Source organism: Narcine bancroftii, chromosome 14 (genome assembly GCF_036971445.1).
Source record: "Narcine bancroftii isolate sNarBan1 chromosome 14, sNarBan1.hap1, whole genome shotgun sequence".
Classification (NCBI taxonomy): Eukaryota; Metazoa; Chordata; class Chondrichthyes; order Torpediniformes; family Narcinidae; genus Narcine; species Narcine bancroftii.
The window spans coordinates 13,766,642-13,788,753 of NC_091482.1; the positions used below are offsets into that span (position 1 = coordinate 13,766,642).

A 22,112-nucleotide genomic window follows, 5' to 3' on the forward strand; every position below is an offset into this window, starting at 1 on the left:
ACTGAGTTACTGTGGAGTCTAGTGCAAGACTGACTCTTCTAGGCTTGCATGCTGGGCTTATATACATCACTGCTTTTGTCACATGGACAGGAATTGATGTCATCAGCCCAGATTAAAAACCTGTGTTGGATACCAGTCAATTTCTTGTATTTTCCACAGCACATCTGCTATTTTGGTAGTTGGTTCATTTGCTGGTAAGTGGGTCACCACACCCACTCTCCATTAATTTACTTACCATGGATGTTACATTTATCGGCCTAAAATTATCTGGCTTACTTTTAGATTCTTTTTTAAATAGTAGAACAACATGAACGATCCTCCTCATTAATTTGTATATTTTCCATGACCTCACTACTAGTTTTCCTTACTTTACCTGACTCAATATTCCTTATTTTAGTGAACATTGAAAAAGAAAAAGAATCATTTAAAATTTCCCCATCTCTTCTGACCCCTCACATAGCCCACCTCTCTGATCCTCAAGGGGCCCAATTTTATCCCTCACTATTCTTTTACTTTTAATGTATCTGTAGCAACCCTTTGGATTAATTTTTACCTTGCCTGCTAAAGCAACCTAATATCTCCTTTTAGCTTTTATTTATTCTTCTTAAGATTTTTTTGCACTCTTTATATTCCTCAAGTGCCTCATTTATTCCCTGCTGTTGAAACCTATTGTATACATCCCTCTTCCAACCAAATTACCAATATCCCTTGAAAACCATGGGTCCCTACATTTTCTAACCATTTCTTTAATCCTCACATTGGACATACCAACTCTATACTCTCAAAATTTCCCCTTTGAATATCCTCCATTTATCTGTTGTATCCTTCTTAGAAAATAAATGATTCCAATCCACACCCTCTAAATCCTTTTGCATCTGCTTGTAATTAGCCTTATTCTAATCTAAAGTGTTCCTCAACACAAACCTCTGTCATCTGATCTTTTGTTCCCAATAGGAGATCCAATACTGCCCCCTATTGAGTCAGTTCTTCTATGTATTGATTTTGAAAACTTTCCTTGAACACATTTGACAAATTCCAATCCATCCAGCCGTTTTACAGTATGGCCATCCCAGCCAATGTGTGGGAAGTTAAAATCTCCTATAATCACCACTTTATGTTTACTACATATATATATGCTATCTCCTTATATATTTGCTCCTCTAATTCCCTCTATCCACGGGGGGAGGGGGGGGGGTCTATAATTCATCCCCATTTCTTACTTCACCCAAATAACTTCACTGGACGAGCCCTCCAATCTATCCTACCATAGCACTGCTGTGATGTCTTCTCTCCAACAAGCACCATGACTCCTCCACCTTTTATACCTGCTGTTCTATCACACCTAAAGCAATAGAATCCTGGAACATTTCACTGCCAATCATGCCGTTCCTGCAACTGAGTTTCACTGATGGCTACAATATCATATTTCCATGTGTCAATCCATGGTCTAAGCTCATCCACCTTGCTTACCATGTACTTTGCATTGAAATATATACACTTGAGAAATTGTCCCCCATATTCACTCCTTTGATTACCATCTACTTTTACTACCCCCTCTCCTTCATTAATTTTAAAAATCTGATTCCTCTCTCCCTTCAAATCTAGTTATCATTCTACCCTAATCTCTGTACTCTCATTCTGAATTCCACCCCCCACCAAACTAGTTTAAGCCCTCCCCAACCGATCTAGCAAACCTGCCTGCCAGGATATTGGTTCCCCCTCTCGTTCAGGTGCAGCCCATCCTTTTTGTAGAGGTCAGACCTTCCCCAGAAGAGTTCTCAATGATCCACAAATCTGAACCCCTGGACCAACTCTTTCGCCATTCATTCATCCACCACATCTTCCTATTCCTACCCTCTCTAGCTTATGACACAGGCAGCAATCCTGAGATTACCACCCTTAAGGTCCTGTTTTTTAATTTCTCCCCTAATATTCTTCCTTCAAGACCTCATTCCCACTTCTATCCATGTCATTGGTCCCCTCCCTCTCCAGAATGATGTGTACTTAATTGGAGATGTCCCTGACCCTGGCCCCTGGGAGGCAACATACTATCTGGGATCCTCGATCTTGTCCAGCAAACCTTCGATCCACTTGTGTAACCAATGAGTTCCCCAATCACTATTGATCTTCTCTTCTCCCCACTTACCTTCTGAGCTGGGGGGCTTGCCTCTGCACCGGATACATGACCACCTCAACTGTCTCTCGTAGGTCCCCATCAACAGTATCCAAAATGGTATACCTGTTGTTGATGGGAATGGCAACACTGCATCTTCCCCTTCCCTCTCCTGACAGCTACCCAGCTACCTGAATTATAGGGGTGACCACCTCCCTGACACTCCTTTCTGCCATACCTCTGCTTCCCTCCAGATCCACAGTTCATCCAATTCCTGCTCCAGTTCCCTCACTCGGGTTGTAAGGAGCTGCAGCAGGATGCAGGAGAAGTTGTTCTGCATCATTTTGCTTTGCACTTTTCATCAATTTGTTGTTCCCTTCTCCAGATACTGTTTTTCACCATTTAGAGGTGCCTTGATCACCTACTTGTGAAACAATCAGCCCTGATCAACTATTGCCCCATTTCAAACTTGCACTTCCTCTCCGTGGTTCTGGTTTGTTTCTTACCAGTACTTTATTCCTTCAAGTGGTTTTCATCCTGCTCTTGTCATTAAGCTTGTTCTGAGCAATGTCAAATAACATGGACTGAACCAGGCAATTTAGTGGGTATTTAGCAGGTCACCTTCTGTTTGCACCTGCCCTCAGAACTTTGCAAGGCATCGTTCTGTCTGTAAAATGCATCCAACCTAACAGCTAACCCAATTCTAATCCTTTTTATAAGCATATATTTAATTAACCCATTGTGTCACACTGCAAACTCCTGTCCTTTCTGCTGATCCAATGTGATTCCATCCAACCAGCAATTACAGAAGCTTCAACCATCAGTTCTTGCTTTTCCATTTGGCATTTCAATTACATCTGACCTCTGCTTGGCCATAACCAGAAACAGTGATGCACTTAAAATGTTTAGTAAAAGACCACTCTTTAAATGCAACATGTTGTCTCTCTTGATTATTCCTTCTGGCAACCAACAGTTAATTAAGAGTGGTCTGCTGAGATTCCTTACAAATATGGACTAAATGGGAAAAATTGCTCTAATCACAGTGAGTGTAAGAACATTGGAATTATTTTTCTGCTGATTAGTATTTATTATAAAAGTGCACACAGACCTTAAATTTATAAGGAAAATTAATTGGGGGAAAACTTTAATTTTAGTTTTACTTTACCTAACAGCTGAAACATTTCCTCTTGATTGCATTTGGAACACATCGATAAGAGTTTCAATCACAGTCTATTATTTCCTCACTAATTTTCTGGGTTGGTTTACTTGTTATTCAGAAAAAAATCCACCAGAGTTTAATTTGGGCAAATTTTTGTGGAAATTCTGTAAAGATTAGCATTTGTGGACTTTAGAAAATGGGCAAACGGTGACTGTCTCTTTCTAGCATTGTAATGGGAGTTTTCTGTGATAGGATTCAGAAGCACATGGTGGGAATAAGAAAATAAGTTCTTCCATTGCCCTGTTGAGGCATAATTATCACAGGCCGGAGAGGGGTGAATACTTCTTACACTATGTGGCTTGCACTTTGGAAGATGCTCCATTTGTTCTGAATCAGGCACTCTACAGAGACATGGGTGTAAGGTATGTGTTAATATTCACAAGCAGTAATATTCAGACTAGTATGTATACTAGTTTTTGGTTTGTATGTTTTACATAAAACTTATTCAACCATAGACCACTACAGCACAGAACACAGACCCTTTGGCCCTTCTAGTCTCTGTCAGGTAAAATAATTACCTTGTATCCAGCCTTTCAACAAATAAATCATTTTCATTGAGACCTCCTCACATTTTTTTTCTGGTGAATACCACTCCACTAACTGTTTCTCTCTGCATAGATGCTGCCTGATTTGAGAATTTCTAGCACTATCTGCTTTTTTTTTTCCAGAAATCAAGAGGTGCTCCTTTTGTTAAGTTGCATTGGAAACAAAATTCTAAGGCAAACTAAATTCTAACTGGTTTTCTTCTGACTTTAAGTGCTTGTGGTGATACGACAACCAGCCTACTGCAGGGGGCGATCTCTGCACCTGCAGGGAGACCAGCTAAGGGGCTGACTCCAATTAGCCAACCTGAATGTGAACCTGAGCTGGCCCCTCCTGAGCCAGTCACACAGGAAGCCATTTTTACTGGAATAAAGCCTGTCTGTTGAGTTTTGTGCTACCTCAGCACATCACAGGGCTTCAAAGTTTACTTTAGATTCCCATGATGACAATTTGACAAGCGATTTCGTAGATGGTCATCACCTTTTCTCTCTGTTTATTTGCTGTTTTATCTGCTAGCTTTGGTGCAATAGATGAAGGAAAACCTCTGCACATCTACAGAGTTCAGGATCACGGCAAAGTTCATTTCTGGAATTGTCATCGTGAGAGAACAGAAGGATCGTTCCTGGTGATTCCAGTAAAAGATCAGCAGAACAGAGTGTTTGGAGTTCTGGGTATGGACACCCTGAGAGACACATGTGAGAAAACTTTTGCCGCTCATGAGATCAGCTTTCATCAGGTGTGTGCGCTAGGGAACTGATAACCTCAGTCCCCCTACTCATTAGTTTCACAGAAAGTTTCACAGTCCCCCTACTCGTTAATTTCACTGAGGGAGCAGAGTTAAGCCATTTTATTTTAAAAAAAAGCATGTTATTAAAATTTACCCACTTTTAACCTTTCTTCTAATGAATTTCTTTTTCCTTATTTGTCACACATCTCTTATACAAATGACGATAGATAGGGGGGTACCAATTAAAATGTAGGTTTCAATTTGAAAAGTGTTGATTGACATAATAAATTTATTTATCCTAATAAATTAACATGAGCTTCTTCGAGAGCTGGGATGCCATGAGTGTAGTCATTGTCTAAATGAGAATTCCTCAGTGCCAGGGCCTTTGGATCTTTCTGGTTCCACATCTTGGCCATGGTCATGTTGTACCTGAAGCAAAAATTAAAACTACTGGGAACGTGCTGGATGATGAACCCCCACCTCCTATAAATGAATCATGACAACAATGTTCCTCTCCTTGTAAGTGTTAAAATATTAATAATAATATTAATGCATCAAAGGTTAAATTGCATACAAGGTTATTGGCAACTGACAAAAGAATGGAAACCAATCCCTTACATTTTGTAACAATTACAAGTTTCTAACTTAAATCCATTGCTGGAACTTGCTTGAGGCCAAACAACGAAGTGATGAAATATCCTCCTTATCAGAGAACCACAAGAAGGACATTTGTATCCTTATCTTCATTCTTCCTTTGGAACATCTGTCAAGTGAGCACATGATGGCTTTTCCCCAACATCTGAATGATCAGCTGATACTCTGCACAGCTCAAACATGGCACTACAGGCAGAATGCTTCAGGAATGAACCAGCTCGAGGAAAGAGAGGTGAAATGGAATCGTAATGGAAAAGGATAATGAACCAGCAGAGGTATATCCCAAGTTGTTCATTTGCATAGTGATTGGTCGCCAAATTGGAAAACAATTTATGTGCTGTATTCTATACCTGGCTATTCAATGAATATACAACCCAAGTGGTATGGAAGGCTTATAGTGGTAGAATTACAGAGAAGTTGGACTTTGTATATATGTCTAGCCCCAGTATTCACACTAGCATTGCATTGGGGGAGATTATAAGAGCATTAATTGAACCTTTGAGCATAAACTGCATGTTTACTCATTTTGTTCTGTTTGTACATTGAACATCTATGAGGAAAGTTAACATTCATGGGCTATAATTTGATTACTAGGGTGTTGCAAAGGCATTTAGTATCGCCTATCACCACGTTCGAGTTCGGAATAGTATCCTCAAAGCTGTTGACGGTGCTTTGATGTGGCTTTTTAACGTCACACCAAACATCAAGACTGGAATCACCTACCTCGCTGAACCCACAACTGTCAAGGTATTCCATCACTTGACTTTAAAGGTTTTAATGGGTAATCACAGAATGTTTTCAGTTATTCTATTAACCTAATGAACAACCATTAATTTACCTTGTCATTAAAAAGAAACATTTGTGATTGCATTATGGCATCCAGTTCTAATATTTTTTAATAGAGAAGGACATTTTTTTATACTATTGCAATTATTTTACTTACTTTGCTTGGTTAACCTATTCATATCACTGGTGTACCGGTGTTAATGTGATGTTAATAAATTAGAAATTTGTGAAATTGCAATTACCTCAGGCAGGTTGCAGCTTTAATAAACACCAAACTTACCAATATTTTTCAACCAAATTCTACTATTCAAAGGTTTTAAGGTGCTCTCTTTTTAAAAAAAAAAAAATCTCTCTTCTGCTATAGTTCATAGATCACTGTTCATCATTTTTCCTTTTCATTTCAGATAATTATCCCGATCCCTTTTGAATGCTGCAATTGAGTTCAATTCTAAACTTGAATCACCTGTCGGCAAAAGATTTCTCTGCACATTTTTTTGTGAATGACATTTATTCTACAACCTTAGTTTTTAACTCTGTCAGCCCATGGGAGCCACCTCCACTAAAACCTTTGATTTTAAATACTTTGATCAGATCTTCTTACAGCCTTCTTCATTTGTAAAACAAGAATCCAAGCTTCTCAGATGCATCTACATAGCTAAAATCCCATGTCCCTCAAATCATTTTCGTAAATCTTCTTTTCACCCTCTCCAAAACCTTCAAATCTTTCCCAAAATGCAACATAGAGAGTTGTGGGAGTCATAGAATAGTACAAAATGCAAACTGTCCTTCAGTCTAGGTTGTCCATCCAAGACAGTTTCATTTCCCTGCATCAAGCCCATACCCTTCTATGTTATCCATGTACCTGTCTAAATGTCTTTTAAACATTGTAATTGTACCTGTCTCAACAACATCCTCTAGCAGTTCATTCCGTGTACCCATCATCCTCTGTCTTAAAAAAAATTACCTCTCTGATCATCTTTTATCTTTTCCCTCTCACCTTAACTCCATGCCTTCTGGTGTTAGACTCTCTATACTGGAAAAAGTATTAAACATTCACAGCGTCAGCAGAAAAGTGAATCTGAAATATTTTGATGCACAATTTACACAAAAAACTTGCAAGCTATTTCTGAACAAGTATTCTATAGGTAATCTGAAAAAAATCTTATGGTGTCTCCTGCTATTGTGCAACTCTTGAACATCAATTTTACCAAAACTTTTTTGTTCAGTATTTCCAAAATACGGAATGTTTGTCTTGGATTGAAATGACACTTTTTTCAGTTGTTTGACCTGATTCACACCCTTGTGATCAATTTAATATGAAAGGAAATGAATGCTGGGATTCCAAGCTAAGACCCTTTAGGGCAAGAGTTAAAACCTGCAACAGGAATTTACTGACAAGAAAATTAGATTCTCGCGGACTTCAAAAAGAGATTGTAAAAGTTTTGTGCTTGATATCATGCAATGATCACTGAATGTAGTGGAACAGGCAAAATTCTCATTTGCTAACCTATTTCATCACATGTCAAAGGACTATGTTTTATGCAAGACAATGACCTCTGAAAATTATCTTACTGAAAAATGGTCAGATGTACATGCACCTCCAATGGTTCTCAAGAGGAAGGACAATTACTTCAGGTGAGCCATTGTTCTGGAGCTCCATCTTTTGTTTGAAATTCTTTATTTATCGCACTATGAACCAGATCAACCAATATATTTACAGATGCATCTCTTTAAATATTCACAGTGACATTCTCTCTTGTTTCCCCCTTCCCTCCCACCTCCAAAAACAGTAAATATTGAACATATAAAATATAATAAAACAATATCTTTATACAAAAGGAATACAAACAAAAAAGACGTATCATCTACTGATTCGAGGCCTGCTCTTTCTGTTATGTTCCATATATGGTTCCCAGGTTTTTTCAAACATTGTAACTTTGTCTTTTAAATTATATGTGATTTTTTTTCCAATGGGATACACTTTAACTTGGTTATATATTCAGTTATAGTTATATAGCCCAACGTGGCCATTTTATATCTTTATTTTCACTTCTTTTCCGCCCCTTCACCACCTCCATCCCTTTTTTTCCATTACTGTTTTTTAAGTTTTCCTTTTTCATCTCAATATATGACAATGCACTTAAGACATGAAATACCCCAACAATCCCCACAAGCAATAGCCCTTTAACCCCCAAATGAACCTCCCCCCTTGGATTGCCCCTTGTCCCTTGACGGCAACCACAACTCTCCTTTCCATTCGGTTTGTGAACTTACTCACAAGCGTCAACCGATTTCGCAGTGACCATTATTCACCCACTCCAGAGAACACTATTTTTCTATACTTATAACAAAGCTCTTTCTCTTTTTTCCCCTTCTTCCCCTTCTCTTATCCATCTTTAAATCTTTATATATACATTATCTTTATTTTTTTACATATTTTTGTATATTTTCTTGCCAATCATCCTTCTTGTCATTCCTCCTCTTCTCCTGTCCTGCAAATGTTCAGCAAATTCTTGAGCTTTCTTTGGATCTGAGAATAGTCTATTCCGTTCCCCAGGAATAAATACTTTTGAGTACTGCTGGATGTCTTAATATAAATTTATACCCTTTCTTCCATAAGATTGTTTTCGCCGTGTTGAATTCCTTCCTCTTCTTTAAAAGTTCGAAGCTTATGTCCGGGTAAAAAAATATTTTTTGCCCCTTGTATTCCAACGGCTCATTCTCTTCTCTAACCTTCTTTCTTGTCTGCTCCAGTATGTTCTCTCTTGTCTGGAGCTCCATCTTGAACCTTTAAACAATGTGAATTTTTCTGCCTCTTTATTTCTGCTGAATATTGTATGAGAGGATTTTAATTTTATGAAATTTTTTTTCCAAAAGCTTTGCTTCCAGAAAAGAAATTGGGGATTATGATAGACAACTTCAAGATGAACTCAAAAGATAATTTCAGATTTGCTGTATCACGTAGGAATTGGAGAAACATTAAATTGACTTTTATTGAATTTAGTAATTATATAATGATGCTGGCACATTATGTTTGTTCAACTGACCAAAAAATGTTTTGCAGCTGATTTTAATTTGTATTCAGTATCTGATCCCTCTCGTGTCAGTGTCCAACAATAGTTGACCAGCATTATGGATTCCAGTTGCCCTGATAATGCTTTTCCATGGTCACAATATCCTGGTGAAATCTTTCGCCGTGTTTGTCACTGATTACACCGATATCAGCAGGGAAGAAGTCCAAGTGCGAATACAGAAAATGAATTTTCAATGATGTGGCGCTCATAGTTTTGTATGCTTGTAGTAGACTTAAAACATGACAAGCATGAAATCACGAAAATAGTTTATGTGATAGGAAAACTTTAAGTTGATTTTCATAATCAACAGCCTAAAAATGCACCCAAAAGTGTTCAGGAAGTATAATCTTTGTTGTCCAGTGTAAGATCCTTGTAGGGATAATCGGACCGATCAATTATCTGAAATGAAAGGTCAGTATTTCAAGTTAGGACCTTTTGTATTAAAACTGTCCATTTCTCTCCATTGGTGCTGCCTCACTATGAGATTTTTGAGCTCCTGATAACTGATAATTGACACACTGAATCTCTCCAGTTTCTCCTTAATGGGAAAGAACATTGGTTGCCAAGCAACCAAATAAAGACTAACTCCCAATTATGAAAATTCAAGGTAATCAGGCAAAGTCAACATGGCATTGTGCAAAGGAAATCATGTTCGGCCAGATGGCATTCTTTGAAAAAGTAACACCAAACGTGGACAAAAGAAGGCATTTAATAAGGTGTTACATTAAAGATTATTGCAGGAAATAAAAACTCATGATGTGAGAGGTAACAAGTTGGTGTGGATTGCAGATCTTGTTTATTACATTACTATTTCAAGTAGATGTCAGCTATGGAGGAAGCTCAGAGGAGTAATTAGGCCTAACAGTCAGTTAAGAAAGCTTTTAATGTGTGCTAGAAATATCTTTCATTATCCTTAGAATACCCAGCATAATAATGTTTTAGGTTTCAAGACCATTTATTTCCAATAATTTTTATTTGAAAATCCAAACAAAAGGAGGTAAGTACCCGTTGAGAGTTATTTCCCTTCACCATAATTACCAGTGAGTCAGAGCAAGTGTAGCAAAGGCTTCCTTGCATTGAACTCATCCCAACATTTCATTGAAGTAAAAGGGAATTCAATTATGTATGGTTAAACAGTTTGTAAAAACTGCGACTGGAGTCCAATCACAAAAGTAGTGTAGAAACTCAGCAGTTTACGCAACATCTACAGGGAGAAAAGGGTAACCAACGTTTCAGGCCTGCAAGGGCCACTCCTGTGTGACTCCCTTGTACACTGATTGCCCCCCTCAGTACCTATGCCTGTGACCTTGGGAAATGCTACAATTGCACCCACTCTTCCTCCCTCACTACCGTTGTAGCCTCCTCTACATTAGAGACTGGACACAGAATATGAGATTGTTTCATTGCATCTTCACTCTGTCCATTTGCAATAATGGGGTTTCCCAGTGGCAAAACACTTTAATTCCACACACCATTTCCACACCAATGTCTATGGCCTCATGGACTGCCAAACCAAGGCTACCTGCAAATTGGACGAACAGCGCTTAATATTCCATCTGGGCAATCTCCAACCAGACATTACTAACTTGACCATCAAGTCTGTTAGATTCTTCCTCTGTCACTCTCTTTCCTTATCCCTCTTCTCCTTTCTTCCAGCTCCCCATCCCTTTCTCTCTCCAATCAGAGAGCTCTCCCCCCCCATATCACCTCACCTTTTTTCTCTCCTGCCACCAATATCCACCTATGACTGCCTGTTGGCCAGAGCTTCTCCCCATGCTCTTCCATCCTCTCCTGCCCCCACCTTTTTATTCAGTCACCTACCTATTTTGGCTCATAGCTTGACAAAGGCTCAGGCCTAAAACGTTGGTTACCCTTTGCTTCCTATTCAATTATAATAGGGCCCTGATGAGACCATAGTTGGAATTATGTATACATCTATCCAAAGGCTAAACTTGTGGAAGCCTATCTGATTCGTGGAATAACAGTCAGGATAGCATTCATTGAGGGGAGATTAAGCCACCTGTGTTTATGTTCTCTAGAGCAATGGTTTTCAAACTGCCCATCTAAACTCACATTCCACCCATAGCTATCCCTATGCCACAAGTGCTCTGTGATTAGTAAGGGATTGCATAAGATGGTATGTGAGTGGGAATGGAAGGTTGAGAACCACTGCTCTAGACCCAATTGTTACTGAATTATTTTGCTTGAGTAAAATTGTCATTGGCCCATTTCCTTTGGAGTTATGAAACCTTGCACATAACGAGTCAATTAAGTGAGATTAAAAGTGGTTTTCAAACTTTTACTTTCCACTCACATAACCAATTTAAGCAATCCCTTACTAATCAAAGCATTTATGGCTTAGTGATTGCTTAAGGTGGAATGTGAGTTTAGTGGGGCAGTTTGAAAGCCAGTGCTCTAGAGTGCAGACCAACCATTCTCCACCTTTTTTTGGCTACCGCCCCTCCCCAAGGACTCTGCTCAAAGTTTATGGGGCCTCTTCCCTGTGAAGCCATCACATTTTGGTTTCTTCCATAATTTCCTTCAAGCGGCTACATAAAAACATTTTTTTAAATTGTGTTACTTGAGGTGAAAAGGAAACAAAGCTTTTTCTTCAATGTGCTGTGCCCTCTAGGGAGGCTGTAGGAACCCATTGAAAATCATTGATCTAGAGTGTGGAAAAATTCAAGTTCAAGTTCAATTTTGTTTATTCTCCAGAAACTTACATGTACACAGAACCTGTATACATATATTAAAATAAATATTATTAATAAATATTAGAGTCACAGTGAGTTGTTTTAGCAATTTAAAATTAGAATTGATCTCAAGAAAATATACAAAATTCTTACAGGGCTTGATGGGAAAGATGACATTTGTCCTGGTAGTAGAACCAAGGAGTCAAGCTCAAAATATGGGGCCATCCCTATGTCAGTGTCTATTTCATTGGGCTGGTTTCAGGCATCAGAACAACATGGTGAGTTCAATGCTATCAACTGAGGGTAACTAGGCCCTCGTTACTTGGGTTGGTGCCCAGGGAGAAAACACCAGGTTTGTTCATTTATGGTATTCTACTGGTGAATATAGAAGATTTTGCTGATGGTATTTTCCAGTGTTGTGAGCAAGTTGGCAGCTACAAGGATCACTGATACCCTCTGGACCATAAGCTCTGCCAGGTTTGAGATCTTGATCTTCAAATGGCCTCCTCTTCATGCAGACATGAGGAGAATGTCCAAACTACATGTTCTATTGGAACCACATAGGAACCAAGGTCAAACTTGTCTCCTTTCTTGAAGATGGTAATAATTGCAGTATCCTAGAATCCACCAGAATATCCTGAACCTCCCAGGTGGATGGCTGCAGATTTGTGACTGAACTCCTCACTGTCAAGTTTTAGGACTTCAGCAAGGATATCATGTTCCCCTGGCATAATAACGTCACTGAGCGGAAGCAGGGCCAATTCATTTTTTAGTGTAAATAAGTCGAGGTGGCAAATTTGCTTGTCCATCTTCAGGACAAATTTAACTTATCTTCAATATTCTTTACAATCAGAAACTACCTCTTCAGTTGTGCTGATACCTCAGAAGTAGTCTTCTCCACAACATATAAAGGAAGACATATTTGTGTCCCCCTGCGAGGTGCAGATGGAAGAGCTCTGGCAATACTTGATATTAAAATTGACTTGCAACACGAGCTCGTGGCCTACGAGTATAGAAGCCTGCTGAAGATGCTTCACATCCTTAATCAAACCTGTACCATGATTGTAAAGGAAGCCACCGAGCCACAAGGGAGTTTGGCTTCAGGTAAAGTGATATCCTTCTGCTTCTGTTAACTGATCAAGATCAGTAAAGTAGAAAGTGTATGCATTTGCTGAACTGGGTAGGCATAATCTGCATGCATTGCCGGTGTGGTTCAGAGTTCATCTTACTTCGTTAACTGGTGAAACTTCCACTTCTTAAGTCAGCCTGGAATAGAGTGATCACATCTCAGAAATAGGTTTCACAGCAACTTCAGCCATCTGAACAATGTGAAGTGAACTCAGGAAGCATAGTCCTTACAGTACCCCCCCTCCACAAGTCACAACCCACTTCTCTATGGAATTGCTGAAACTAATTGGTGTCAAAACAATAGATTTGTTCTATTGTCACATGTACCAACTTCAACGTTTGGGATGTAAGCGCTCCAATGGATGTTGAGGATGGAGCGGAGACAACGCTGGTGGAAGCGTTCTAGGAGCCGTAGGTGGTGCCGGTAGAGGACCCATGATTCGGAGCCGAACAGGAGTTTGGGTATGACAACGGCTCTGTATACGCTTATCTTTGTGAGGTTTTTCAGTTGGTTCCACCAGCGTTGTCTCCGCTCCATCCTCAACATCCATTGGAGCGCTTACATCCCTAACGTCGAAGTACTCGAGATGGCAGAGGTCGACAGCATCGAGTCCACGCTGCTGAAGATCCAGCTGCGCTGGATGGGTCACGTCTCCAGAATGGAGGACCATCGCCTTCCCAAGATCGTGTTATATGGCGAGCTCTCCACTGGCCACCGTGACAGAGGTGCACCAAAGAAAAGGTACAAGGACTGCCTAAAGAAATCTCTTGGTGCCTGCCACATTGACCACCGCCAGTGGGCTGATATCGCCTCAAACCGTGCATCTTGGCGCCTCACAGTTTGGCGGGCAGCAACCTCCTTTGAAGAAGACCGCAGAGCCCACCTCACTGACAAAAGGCAAAGGAGGAAAAACCCAACACCCAACCCCAACCCACCAATTTTCCCCTGCAACCGCTGCAATCGTGTCTGCCTGTCCCGCATCGGACTTGTCAGCCACAAACGAGCCTGCAGCTGACGTGGACATTTACCCCCTCCATAAATCTTCGTCCGCGAAGCCAAGCCAAAGACATGTACCAAGATACAGCTCAAACAGCAAGGGAAGTTGTTCGGAAGGCAGTGCATCCATAAGTACATAAATAAGGTGATAATAGTGGCACTATGTCAAGTGGTGCAGGTTATACAATATAGAAATGAAGCTTGCAAGGGCATCATTCTTTACTAGTGAGAGATCCATTGAAGAGTCTGTTAACAATTGGGAAGAAATAGTCCTTGAATCCAGTGGGTTGTGTTTTCAAGCTCATGTACTTTCTGCCTGAAGGAAGGTGGGGATGGGGGTGGGGGGGGGGGGGGTGGGGTGGGGTGTGGGAAGAGTGTGACCATGGGTGGAGTAAGTCATTTAACATGCTTGGAATGAGCAAAATAAAGTCCCCACACAAAATGTACCCCCAATATCTAATTGAGGCAAGCTTGCAAAGTGCAACAACTTCTTTAAAAATCTATATTTACTAATCAAATAATCAACTTTTAATCACCCAGTCCTTTTCCTGAATGTCTGCTTTTGGGGTGCAATTCCATTAATGGCAGCTGGCTATGTTTCACATTCCTTAATTATGAGGGAAGAAAATAAAGCCTGTAATTTCTACTGTTTTCTTTGAACCAGTTAAAACAAGCCATTCAAAGTAAGCTTTAAAATACACCAGGGAATCTGGAGTGAAGAGTCCACAGTGAAATCTGAAACTTGGGAGAGGATATCATAACTCAGCAGACGGTTAATTAAGTGTCTAAATTTCCTTTCCCCCAGCATGGACATTGCCCCATGATCTAAGTGACAGTACTGTACCCCATGGCAAAGATTAGTTGGTCAACAAAATTTGGTGAAAAATACTGCAGATTATTGCAACTGTGTGGGACCACTGTGAGGGTTTTGTATGCAGTTTTGGCCATCCAGTTATTTTGGGGGGGGGGGGGGGGGTTGGTGGTGTCCAGGAGATTTGCCAAAGTGTTTCCGGGGATGATGGGCTTGAATAGTGGGGGAGGGGGTAAGGGATGGGGAGGGGGAGACCTCTGAAGATGTGTGAAATCATGAATGACATGGATGGTATGAGTGGTCATGGTCTTTTTCCTCTGGGAGGAGGAATGAAAGACTGGAGAGTGTGGATTTGGGATGAGAGGAGAAAGGTTTAGGGGATCTGAGAGGTGATTTTTACACACAGGGTTGTAGGTATGTGGAACAAGCTGCCAAAGAAAGTGGTAGAGACAGAATCAATTCTAATGTTTAAAATACATTTAAATCGGTACACAAATAAGAAAGGTATGGAGGGATATGAATAAAACACAGGTAAATAAGGCCAGCTTGGTCAGCACAGTCAAGATGGGCTGAAGGGCCTGTTTTCTTGCCGTTCAGTTCACGACTTTAAGTGTTTCCTTCTTTATTTTTTTTAATGAAAAATAGAAACACAAATGCTGCTGCTTGCAGGTTTCTCTTTGGATTAAAATGATGTGCATATCAGTATTAATTTGTTTCTATTGTGACCTAATCATCCTACCATCCTATCAAAGAGCATTAGTTTACAAGATATCAAGCCTGTGCCCTCTTGTTGATTTCAATGTATGTTCTAATATTTGTCTGGTATTTTGTCATAATACTACGTGAAGATGTGCTGCGTTTATGGAATCTCTAATAATGGACAATTATATGGTTAGATACTGAGATAGGATTGTAGCAAACACAAACATCTGCTTCACAAAACAATCTGCTGAAGGAACTCAGCAGGCCAAACAGCATCAGTGGGAGGAAAAAAATGGTCAATGTTTTGGGATGGGTTCATTGTTTTCTCCCACTGATGCTTCTCGACTTGCTAAGTCCCTCCCACAGACTGTTTATTGTGCTCCAGATTCCAGCCTCTGCAGTCTCCCCCTTCTCTACAAATATCTGCTTTCTTTCATTCACATTTTGTTTCCTTCAACTCTTTCCAGACCCTGATCATGAGTACGAAGGCCGTGAAAAATTGCTATTCCATCAATTAATGCTGCGGGAGATGAGTGACAATGTCCAGCATCTGAAGGACCTGGAAGATGGGGAGCTGAAGAGCTCCAAAGACCCCTCGCCATTGGTCCATAAGATTTTAAAAATTCTGTTCCATCTTGTGAAACCAAAGGTCAATGTGGAATACCTCAGTTGGAGCCAATTCAAAGAGGTGTGAGAGACAAGACTTATTTTTACAATGCCTAACTAATAGACCTGCATTAAAAAAGACAAAAATACTGTACTTACACTGAACAATCTTCACTTGCATGAATATATAACTTTAAAGCATTTTACTTTATTTTCAGTCTCATTCTTCAAAAACATTTAACCTGCATCTGCAGGTTCCTCCCCCTCCATGTAGCCGCCCAAATGATTAAAAATAACATTATATTAAATTAACTCTCCCCTTCCCACAAATTTATAGATAAAGCCTCTAACTGGGGCAACTCTTACTAAGCAAGGATAGGGAAACGTTTTCAGAGATTCATTCCAATGGCATCCAACTCTTCATCCTGGGTGACGCTGTTTTATTCAAACATCACTTTATTCAATCAGCTGCTCTGAGCAAAGCATGAGCAAGGCACTCCACTGGCTGAATATTTTCTCCAATCTTCACCCAAGGTTTCTGTATTACTTCAGAGAACATTTAGTTTTACAATTTTAAACTTGTGTATTTTACCTATTATTTTAATTTTAAAAATGTATTTTCCTTGATTTTTTTGCTGGTTGCTTGAGGCTGCCAGTTGCCAGGGATTTTTCTGTACATTCACGGTAAAATTGATGTTTGTCTCCTCCTGCTGAAGGATAGAGACAGGAAAGAGTGCTAAATTTACTGAAATCATCCTAAACAGTAATTAGGTTACTCAATTCATCCCAGTGTTTCCAGGTTAAAATCCTATTGCTACTGCTTGGGTCCTGCTTCGCCTCTCCCCCTCATGTCTTTCCACTGGTTATTTCCCCTTTACTCTCAGTCCTGTTGCAGAGCCTCGATCCAGATTGCTGACCATCCCTTTCCTCCACAGATTCTGCCTGAATTTCTCCAACAGATTTTTCATTTTTTTTAAAAATCAAACTAAAACTAGAAAAAGGCAGAAACATTCAGTAGTTCAGATTATGCTGGCCACCTGCTATTTACAGTATAGTTCTTGTGAAAAATAATTGTCCTGACACTATTAACTCACATTTAGTCTACAGCGTAGAACAGACATAAAATGAACAGTATGCAGTGGTTGACTTCACCATAGAGTACGAAGAATGTTCCAGCCAGGTGGAGATGATGCACACCATATTGTAAAGTTGAATGTTACAAGGGGAGAGGGTGTTCTTTTGGACAAATCACATTAAATCCAAATTGCCTATGAATAGGAACACATGGCATACTTTTGACCTTGTTATGTCTGTTCTGGCTTTACAGAAATTTGTCATTTATATTTTTTTAGGAGCTGAATAGTGAGTTAATTCAAGTAATCTGCTCATTTGATCCCGTTAAAACTGATGGCAATATAAAAACCTACCTTTTGGAACGCTACTTTAAAGGTAAGATATGCCTTGCTTAAACAGAATGAATAGAGCTCAGATGCTCATAAAAAGCATCTGTATCATTCACCTGCAAACTAGTTATTTACAGAGGGTCCCTGTGAGACTACTTAGAATTTTATGAGCAGTCCTGAAAAATCATGTACTTTTCATGGCCGAATGGAAATAGTCCTGAATACCATATTGGTTTACATGGACTAGATGGACTGAAGGGCCTGTTCTAATGCTATATGAATTTATTTGGGAAGAGGTCCATAATTTCCTGGGAATAAACCTGAAAATAAATTGGGGATTATGATAGACAACTTAAAGCTGAACACAAAGATCATTTCAGATTTGCTGTATCACCAAGGAAGGTGGAGAAACCTTAACTTTTATTGAATTGAGCATGTTTAATCTCATAATGACGCTGACAGATTGCGTGAGTTCAACTGAACTCAGTTTTTTGCTGCTGGTTTTTGTTTGTATTCAGCATCTGGTTTCCAGTTGCCCTGATACCACTTTTTCATGGTTGTAATGTCGTGGTGAAACCTCTCACCATGTTTTATCACTGACTGCACTGAGATCAGTAGGGAATGTGAAGGCAGAAAATGAATTTTCAATCACACGCTGCGCTTCGTGGTTTTGGAGGCTTGAAGCGCGTTGTCAACCAGCTGGATGAAGTTTGGTGCTCTGTAGTTGCCAAGAAAATTCTCAACAGCATCTTTAAATGACTTCCATGTCTAAACAACACTTGCATAGCGCCTGCACTATGTGCATGCCCAGGCATGCTTGGACTGACCAGCTTGCTTTGTGGACAATATACTAGTAGATTTGAAATATGATTGGAAATCACAAAAATAGATTATATCTTTTTTAAAAAGGGTATGGGGTGATAGAAAATTTTTAAGGTGATTTTCATGATCAAAATTCATAAAATACACCCAAAAGTGTCCGGGAACAAAATCTTCCTTGTCCAGTGTAATCAGTTTTGCAGGGCAATGGCGGCCTCTGCTGGTGGAACCAAAGTATTGGAATCTATTAAACTCGGCCTTTTTTTCCCCTATGCGTAAAGATTGTTGTCTCCCTGTTCTTGGGCCGTTCTGGTCCTTGGATCTGCTCCATGGTGCAACCATCCACAGGGGAACTAGCTGTCAGCACATTGCAGTCCCAGAGTAGCACTGTATACAATAGCAATGTATACAGTAGGCATCTTGACTGATAAAGGAAGAGGAGAGAATAGATGGATACAAATGTGTGCGGGCAGATGTGATGTTAGATGAACATTGTTTGGGGAAAGCATCTCAATATCTAACTTGTCAAACCCCCCCCACCAAATAGGATCTTGTATATTTGAATAGTCATCCATCATTATTCTACACAATACAAGGCCTAACTAAATGGTCTTTCTCAGTAGGACAACCCTCTCGTGCCAGGAATTCACCTGGTGAATCTCCTTTATACTGTCCCAAGTTACTCTATCTTTTTGTTGATAAGAGGACCAAAGGTGTGCTGCCTATTCCAGGAGAGGCCTCACCATCACCCTGTATGGCATTATTTTAAGAAGGCTGCGTATCACTGCCATCTCAAAAGCAATTAAGAATGGGCAATGAAATGCTAGCTCAGCCCACATAGTCCACATCCCTTGAATGGCCTTAAAAGATGGAGCAGTGCTCTCATGCTCCCCCTTTCTTGGTTCTAACTGATCTTCCTGTCCTTTTCAATTGTTCTCTTTATGCAGCTCTGTGACATGCTATAAATAACCTGTTGGTCTGTCCATAGTAAAACCATTCTCACTATATTAGGTATTTTATGACAAATAGTGCTCTTTTTTGATTGACTCTATACTATACGCTAAAGTCAATAACAAAACTTCACTGCATTCTTTAACCTCACATCAGATGGGTTAATAACCAAAGGACTTTAATATTCAAGCTCTGAAGATGTAGTTTAATGTGACGTGGTTAACCAAGAGTCCATAGAGGATAGAAAAAGGCTTTTGGCCCATCTGATCATGTCCACTTCTGTCCAATGCAAAGTTTCCCCATCAACCTTAGACCAAGTAATTAGTATTTAAAACAGGACCTTGTGCTGCTTTGTGGACAACACATAGTGTAACCAAACACCATTCATTGGTTGTGAAGTGCTCAAGAATCAGACAGGTCTCTGGCAAACCTGTGGAAACTAGGAAGGACTCCCGTTCCATTTTGGTTTGTGGAAGGAGAGCAGCTCTTGGCCAGCACAATGCCAGAGAAGACCTCAGCAACACCAGGGTAGGGAGACTAGAAAATCTCCAGTCCTAATACACCCCTGCAACATCTGCTGTGAAGAACGTGGTTTGGAAGGACATGTGGTCTCATGACATTTTCTGGGTATGAATGATACAAAGAATGTGATTCAACTTTTGGTTGGCTATTAAATAGCCAATAGCCAAGGCAGCACTTGTTAGCATAGTGGTGAGTGCAACACTGTTACAGCGCCAGCAACCTGGATTCAAATCTGGCACTTCTTGTAAGGAATATGTGCATTCTCCCTGTGTCTTCATGGTTTCCTCCCACCTTTCAAAAAAACATACAGGGGTTGTAGGTTAATTGGGGTATTTGGGCTCACGAGCTGGAAGGGCCTGTTATCATGTTGTATGTATAAATTAAATGGCTATTTTTCCCTGAGCAAAGCAGACAATGAAATAAAGATAAATTACTTTTGAAGCAGTTATTTGCATTTTGCCAAAAAAAAAATTGTGTTCATTGCATTAACCAACAGTTGTCAATATGGACACATAAGATACCTCAGATGGTGGAATCTGGAGCAAGGATTCCAAAACGTTGACTAGTCTTTGTTGTTGATGTGCTTTGTTACCATGTAGTATCATAGTCTGACCATGAGGGGGCACTGTGAATTGGGGAAACAGAATGAGGTTCAGATAGATAACTAAATGTTTGTTGTGTAATCCACATACAATAGTGCACCATGTTTATTTATTTATTGCTTGTACAATCTTGGTTAAGACAATTAATGTATATTATTAAGCTGATTTTGAAATCATTATAATAAACTCCTCATTCTCATTTTTCAGACATCAGACCTGACCAAGTCTGGAAGTGTGGCTCTCGTACGATATACTATATGTATCACTGGTCATACATCTGTTTCACCCTGATGCAACTGAAATCAAACTTAAAATACTTGTACAAACCTCCATCTGTTTGCCACTTGGCTTCAACGTGAGAGATGCACTGTCTGGGAGGAAAATTGTTCCCTGTGAAAGATTTTTAAAACTCTGATGCTCCATTTAATATTTGATTAAATGTCTGATGGTTTCATTAATAAGATTTGGAAGCACTCATGATAAATTGTGTTCCTTGTTGTTCTGATAATGAATATTGATGCATCAATGATCTGAACTGGATCAGTGAATTCAAAGCAATAGTATTTCTTAGAAATGTCACCAAGGACTAAAATGAAGCTACACCACAGGAACAGTCTCTTCTGATTGATGGCAGTTTCATGTAAATGTCTTTCCACTCTAATTACTTATCCAGTCTTGTATCCGTCACTATACTGTTCTGCGAGTATGTGCGCCAGCTTCCCTAAAATTCATCATTGTCATTTGCTTCAAGTCAAGTCTGTCAACTGATTGACGGAATAGCATTCCCCAGTCCTTGGTCCAAGGACGTAACACACCATATAACCATAACCATATAACCATTTATGGAGCAGAATAGACAAACAATACATATCCAGGACAAGTATTTATATATACAAATAAATAAGTAGTGTTTCATGAATATGAAAGTCTCGGATGGTTAGTGTGAGCGGTTCCTTTGGTCGTTCAGCATTCTCACTGCCTGTGGGAAGAAGCTGTTCCTCAACCTGGTGGTGCTGGCTCTGATACTCCTGTATCTCCTTCCTGATGGGAGCAGCTGAAAGATGCTATGAGTGGGGTGGAAGGGGTCCTTAATGATTTTGCACACTCTCTTCAGACAACCCCAGTAGATCAGTCAGTCGGGGGAAGGAAGACTCCAGTGATCCTCTGTGCCATTCTTATGGTCCAATCCATTTCTCTGCATAAACCATTCTACACTGATCCAGCGGCCAGGATGCTCTCAATAGAGGTCCTGTAGAAGGTTGACATTATGGTGGCCGGTAGCCTTGCCCACTTCAGTCTTCTCAGGAAGTGAAGTTGAATTTGCACCTTCCTGACAAGTGAGGGGATGTGTGCCCATGATAGGACAATAATTAAGTGAACTCCAAGGATCTTGGTGCTCTCCACCACAGAGTTTGCAATGGAGGGTGGTCATTCCTGGTCCTCCTGAAGTCCACAATCATCTCCTTCATCATGTCCACATTGAAACTCAGGTTGTTACTCCTGCACCATATCATGAGATTTTCCACCTCTTCCCTGTAAAGCGACTCATTGTTGTTCCTGATGAGGCCAACTACTATTGTTATCTGAAAAATTGATGACACTGTTGGAGCTCGATCCGCCAATGCAGTCGTGTGTCAGTAGTGTGAACAGGAAGGGGCGGAGCACACAGCCGTAAGGTGTTCCAGTGCTCAAAATGTCAGTGCTTGACATTCTGTTGTCAATCCAGACAGACTGTGGTCTTTCCTTTAGGAAGTCTAGAATC

General features: G+C 40.0%; 1 protein-coding gene across 5 annotated transcripts in view; it reads left to right on the forward strand.

Annotated features, from left to right (window-relative positions):
* The window catches only part of LOC138749241 (EF-hand calcium-binding domain-containing protein 5-like), a 128,939-nt gene extending 108,128 nt beyond the window's left edge, over positions 1-20,811 (forward strand). For 3 of the 5 annotated variants that reach the window (XM_069910364.1, XM_069910365.1, XM_069910363.1), the window contains exons 13-20: positions 3,525-3,694; positions 4,392-4,611; positions 5,851-6,003; positions 7,571-7,677; positions 12,663-12,913; positions 15,915-16,135; positions 17,406-17,502; positions 20,558-20,811. In XM_069910364.1, coding sequence (XP_069766465.1) covers positions 3,525-3,694; positions 4,392-4,611; positions 5,851-6,003; positions 7,571-7,677; positions 12,663-12,913; positions 15,915-16,135; positions 17,406-17,502; positions 20,558-20,709 — 1,371 coding nt within the window. In that variant the 3' untranslated portion in view covers positions 20,710-20,811. Of the gene's footprint in view, positions 1-3,524; positions 3,695-4,391; positions 4,612-5,850; positions 6,004-7,570; positions 7,678-8,919; positions 11,889-12,662; positions 12,914-15,914; positions 16,136-17,405; positions 17,503-20,557 lie in introns of those variants that run through there. The other 2 variants (XM_069910367.1, XM_069910366.1) reach the window with 2 other exon arrangements.
* Positions 20,812-22,112: the final 1,301 nt, after the last annotated feature.